Source organism: Thalia democratica, unplaced genomic scaffold (assembly GCF_965202585.1).
Source record: "Thalia democratica unplaced genomic scaffold, ktThaDemo2.hap1.1 HAP1_SCAFFOLD_1193, whole genome shotgun sequence".
In the NCBI taxonomy this organism is placed as follows: Eukaryota; Metazoa; Chordata; class Thaliacea; order Salpida; family Salpidae; genus Thalia; species Thalia democratica.
This window is the reverse complement of record NW_028140094.1, coordinates 29,045-35,009: the sequence shown is the minus strand read 5'-3', so window position 1 is coordinate 35,009 and position 5,965 is coordinate 29,045. Positions and strand designations below refer to the sequence as shown.

Sequence of the window (5,965 nt, the reverse complement as noted above, 5' to 3'; positions counted from 1 at the left end):
TCAGACAAACTAATGAGATCCGGTTGTCCTAGCTTATTAGACTGGGATTTACTGATTGTGGTTTTTCTTTTATCGATGTAAACTTATATTCTTTACTACATACCTGCAAAGTTAAGAAATTAAAAACGTTTTAAAACTCTATCTTTCTATAAACATATTATTTACAAAAACTTGTCAAAACTTCTTCAGGCATTCTTTAAAACTCTTCAAAAGTTTCAGCTTCATCGTGTTTACATTTGAAAAATTGTTTCACCTTTCATTTATAACGCTCAAATTCTAGTACAAATATTACTAGTTTAACTTCTCCTTTTTTTTAATGTTAATAATATTTTTGAGCAAAAATCTTTAGTTTTAACAGCTACTACTGCTATCACAAAAATCATTTTATATAGCATCTTTTCATCAGACTTATAAAATATATTCATTTATAAGTTGCATTGGAAAATTTTATTTAACTTAATAAAGTTTTTTTTTTAGAATTACAAGTTAAAGTAGTTGTAAACTTTCAGTTAAAAAATTAGTTGTTTTTTATTTGTCAAAACTAAATTAACAGTTAACATTTACTTAAAAAGTACAGTAACCTGCCAACTAGTTACGCACCTTGATCACAGCGGAAAAATTCGTACCCAACTGGCGAAAAAAGGTAAATATTGGTCTTTAACTACCTACATTAAACCTTATGCAAACATGTAAAAACACTAAAACTAGCAAATGGATATTAAATCTAATTTCCCCAAGACAAAACTTAAACTGTATAAAAAAATATATATTTCTTGTAAGTACGTACATGTCTTATAAGTCTTGAATATATTTAATGACATGGCATTACTTCTAAAGAATTATTAATATATGTATGTTTATATCTATGTTTATACTTATGTTTATGTTTCATCCAATTTTTTTATATCTTGTTAATTTAATGCAGTATAATACACTTTATAGTACAATACTTTTGTATTACTACTTTTAGGTTTGTTTTAAATTTAAAAGAATTAATTGCGTTTTTAAAACAGCGTTTTTTGCCAAAAAGTGCGTACCATACCTAAAAAGCACCTAGCAGGCAAATTACTGACTTAAAAATGTAGGAACAACAAAAAAACGCTCAAAATGTCGGTCTTAGGACCTGGTGTACGAAAAAACTTTTCGCTTATGGAGTCTTTAACTATTTGAACACAGTTTAACGTCATTTTCCAGGACACTTATGATTATATCTGCTTTTATTTGTATTTTTAAAATACAACTATTTTGTTAGCTTTAAATGCGGCTTAATACAACATCAACACTTTAATAAAGCCACTTTTGAACAAAATATTTTTGTGTAACTATAATAAACTTACAAACAAATGAAATTACTTGAAATATATAAAAACAAAAAAAAACAAGAAGTTTAATGATACAATTACGTATAGTTTCATGATTAAAAATATGTAATTTATTAAAAATAATATTTTAAACTTTCGTTTATCATGTTGTGAAAATATAAACTTAGATTTATTTATTTTTACTTTAGTATTACTAGAAATATAACAGTTTTTGATAACAGTTATTCAATTCCTTTTTAAAATTTAACTCTAAATAAGTAATGGTTAAATTTTTAAGACTGAAACATGGTATTTACTTGAATTTAAATTTCAGTACAGTTTAAGTACCTAACTACACAACTTTTTTTAAGCAAAAAAATAAAATATCTAATAAATATTTCTTAATGAGTATTTTACCTTGTCTATTGGGAATCTATATTTTTATATCCTAAATTTCTAAATAATATTTAAGATTTGAATTTCAAGTTTAATAAACAATTTTGTTTATATGAAGTCAAGTACTAATAAGAGTTTAGCAGCTTTTAGTATAAGTTTAGTCGAAACTTTGCTATCTATGATACATTAGTTTTATATTTAGATGATTTAATTTATACACATATAACAAAACAAAAATTTAACTTGATATGATACATTTTTTTTCACTTATACTTGTTTTTCGTTTTGGTACATATATTGTTTTAAAATATTTTAAGCTTTTTTTTTTGACAAAATATGATTTTAAAATTTAAAGAAAACAAACATCAAATGTTTTGTATAGATTTTGATGAATTTAAGTACTTAATTTGTTCAAAGTTGTAAACAGATTAATTTGATCATTGTCGAATTACTTAAAGTGAACGGTCACTAATCGTATAAGTAGAGTTAAGTAACATAGTTAACAACAAGTTGCTAATAAATACTGCTTTATTAAAAAATTAAAATGTGGTAGTAAACAATAGATTTAGCTAAATCGTTCTATAAGTAGAAAATAAAGCAAGGAAAACAACTTACTGATATCAGGATTATCATTTAAATGCTATAAATTACAACATATACTTAAATGAATTTAATGAATTTAGAGTTTAATCTATTTAACTTTACTTATATTACATATAAAGTACAAACTACATTAAAGTATTTTAACAAAACTTGTGGCAAAATTTTTTATTAAAAAAAAAAAAAAATTTAAATGATTTCGAAAAGAATAACATTTTTAGCTTACTAGGCTATACTTTTATAGGCTATTAGGTACGAAGAAAAACTTACAAAGTATTTCTCAACAGCTTTAATTTTTATTTTAGATGTCATTTCTTCATATATTTTAGGTTTATTTAAACTAGAAATAACTTAGTTGTTGTAAATCGCTGAAAAAAAAAACTCAATGATAGTTTTTTGGAAGACTTTTAGTGCATAAAATTTTTTTTTTATTTAGTTAAGTATTTTAGTCGTAAAAATTAAATTTGTTTTATAAGTATTTAGAAAGTTTATGAGTTTAACATAGTACTTTAATATTTATAAACTTTACTCATTTCATTTGTTTTTGTTTATTAAACATTTAAACTCTGAAATGATTTCAATACACTTTTACTTAGTATTTAGTAAGAGTAAACTTGATTAGTTTTTCATTTTTTAGTTAACAATTAATTAGAAACAAAAAATGCAATATATATTTACATCTTTCAAATCGTTCATATTTCTCTTTGAGTTATTTTTTCGTATTTAAAGTTTGTTGTTCTGTTAAATTAATACTTAAAAAACAAGGTATACGCTAATAAAGGACAGTTTTTTTAGTTACCAATAAACAATAAGAAGATTTTAAAGTAGATAACTAGTTTAGTTTTTAACAAAATCAAATTTACCTCAGTTTATTAAAAAACAACACTTTTACTAAAATTTATTTTAAACCTTCAACTATAATAAGTATTTTTAGAAGTTTACAATACGTGACTAAAAAGTAAAATGGAAAATATAAGCGACAACATTTACCAAAAATGCTCAGATGAAAGATTAGCTGAAATAATTTTCAAGGAAGGAGACCTGGCAGCTTTCAACAGAGAGTACTGGCATCCAGAAACCAAAACGTACGAAGACTTTAGGCATAAAAAAGTTATGGAAAGTTTGAGACAGGCGACGAGACACCATTTAAAAGGAAATTTTACGGACGATCTGTTTAGTGATGGTGATGACAACATTTGGACCAACAGCTTCGAATGCACGCACCACCAAAAGGGTGAAGAGATGTATGACATGTTCGTGGATGAAGTCCGAAAACACGTTGTGGAAAACCTTTTGCCTGAACAGAAAGCCGTTACGGATGAGCAGTTAATTGATGTACTTGCTTCCAGCTGGAGTACTTATAAGCAGACAATTCCAGTATTTTCTGAACTTTTTCAGCATCTGACGCTTTGGATTGAAGATGTTCCGGAAGACGAAGTGCCGAAGGCCGGAGTTGAAGAAATAGGTCTAAACCGGTTCAAAAAAGAAATAGTTTCTGAAAAGTGTTTTAAAGAAAGACTAACGGATGTTTTGAAGAAACGTACCGACGAGCACAGAGAAGGCGCTAAAGTAAACTGCGACGGAATCAAGACTGTCTGCGGCATGCTTGTAGAAATGAAGTGCTACGAAGAAGTTTTTGAAGATAGCTTCACGCAGCAGGCAGAAGAATACTACGGGAGGGTCGCGAGTAAAAACATCGTTGACATGACATCGCATCAGTATGTTCTCGAGGTTGAAACCTTGATTGAAAACGAGATATCGCGCACTGACTCGTACGGTAATGACAAAACCACTGATAAAATCAGAAATATGTTGCAGAAAGTTCTCATCGCTGACCATTTGCTCGCAACAGCTCAAGGTAAAAAATGCGGTGGAGTTCCGAGAATGCTCGAAGAAAACTCGCAAGATCAGCTCAAGAGCGTGTACGCAACTTTCAAAAGGGTCAAGGGTGGATTGAAAATGTTGAAAGAATCCTTGTGCGATTATGAACGCGCAGAAGGCAAGAGAGTGTTGGAAGAAACGGCGGGAAAGTCATCAGCTGAGCAGCAAATCACCAGATTGGTTCAGTTGAAGAACAGGTGTGACACGCTCGTGTCCAACTCCTTTTCCAGCAACGGCTCTTTTCAGCTCGACGTTGATGAAAGTTTTTCGAAAATCGTCAGCAACAAGAGTGTGAGTGAAAGCTTGTCCATTTTCGTCGACATGAAAAAGCTGAAAACGATTACCGGAGAGCAGGAGGAGAAAATGAAAGAAGTTTGTGAAAAGTTCATGGTGGTTTTCACTGCTATCGGCGATAGAGATGATTTCAAAAGAGCGTTTGTAAAGTATTTTTGCAAAAGAATTGCTAAGATTAAATCGCCTTACTTGGCATACGACAAAAGGATCGTCGAACTGATGAAAAGTGCGGGTGCACCGGAGTACACGAAAGAAATGGACACGATAATAAAGGACTGCGAAGAATCAAAAGTGCTAAACAAAACTTTTTCAAAGGAAGTAAAAGCTGAACACGGTGTTAAGTCGAACTTTAAAGTGGTTAGCTCTCGTGCATGGCCTTCTAGTAAGTCACTGGACGCTAACCTAACACCTTCAATTCTTAAAGAGAGTCTTAAAAATTTCGAAGACTTCTATCGTAAAATCAATGGAAAACAGAAATAAGACACTGTCAGTTTTAAACAAAAACTTTTTGGCCGAAGTGAGCTTTAATTTGCCGGGAAAGAGTTATACGCTGCAAGTGAACTCTTGTTATCAAGTAGCAGTGATGGAACTTTTCAATATGAAGAGCCAATGGACTTTTGAAGAAATGGAAACTGAAACTAAACTGCCAGCGAAAGATTTAAAAGAAGTGCTAAGATCTTTCTGCATGGAAAAAGCAGGTCGAGCTAAAATTCTGTTGAAGAGCCCTGTTGAGAATATCATTTCATCTACTGACATATTTTCAGTCAATGAAATTTTCACTCATAAAAGTACCAATGTCAAACGCTCACATGCCTTCCAAGTCAACTTAATTTTGAATGAGTTCTTCTAAACTTGACGAGTGAATATTTTTTTTTTTTTTGCAATTTGTACTTTTTAGTTTATTGTTCAAAAAAACTTACAAGATTCACTGTTTAAGGGACTGCTTAGTATTTAGGTGTTTCTGCGTTGTTCGGTTCTTAAAATTTTTTAAATTATGTTAGTGGAAAATTATTGTTACTCTTGTACACGATTTCAGTAATGTATTAAATTTTTTTCATCGAACTGTTTTTAAACAATTAAAAAGCCTTTTGGTTGAAAAATTAAGATATTCAAAAAATGCAAATGTATATATATTCTAAGAATGACTTTTTATTTTGATAATTGTTTCTTAATATATTTATTTTATTGAAAAAATTATCAAAGGTTTTTTAACGGTGAATTGTATAACAAGTTGTTATTTATATTAAAAAAAAAACTTTCTATTTCACTAAAATTAAAATAATTATACACTCATCTTTGATAACTTAATATTCAAAACAAAACGATATAGTATTAAATAAATTTATTCTAAAGGATTTTTTATATCACTTAATATATTAAACTTTTGAAAAATACTCTTCGATCTAATTTGTTAACGTAAACATTAACAACCAGTTAGTTTGATTTAAAATATTAGTCTATTTATCTTTTATATCTAATAATTAAATGTAAAT

General features: G+C 28.7%; 1 protein-coding gene across 1 annotated transcript; it reads left to right on the top strand.

The window, feature by feature from the left end:
• The first annotated feature begins 3,260 nt into the window (after positions 1-3,260).
• LOC145848015 (cullin-3-like) lies at positions 3,261-5,322 on the top strand. Its single transcript, XM_082953793.1, has 2 exons — positions 3,261-4,829; positions 4,897-5,322. The coding sequence occupies exons 1-2, from the start codon at positions 3,261-3,263 to the stop codon at positions 5,320-5,322; spliced, it is 1,995 nt and encodes a 664-aa protein (XP_082809919.1).
• The last annotated feature ends 643 nt before the right edge of the window (positions 5,323-5,965 follow it).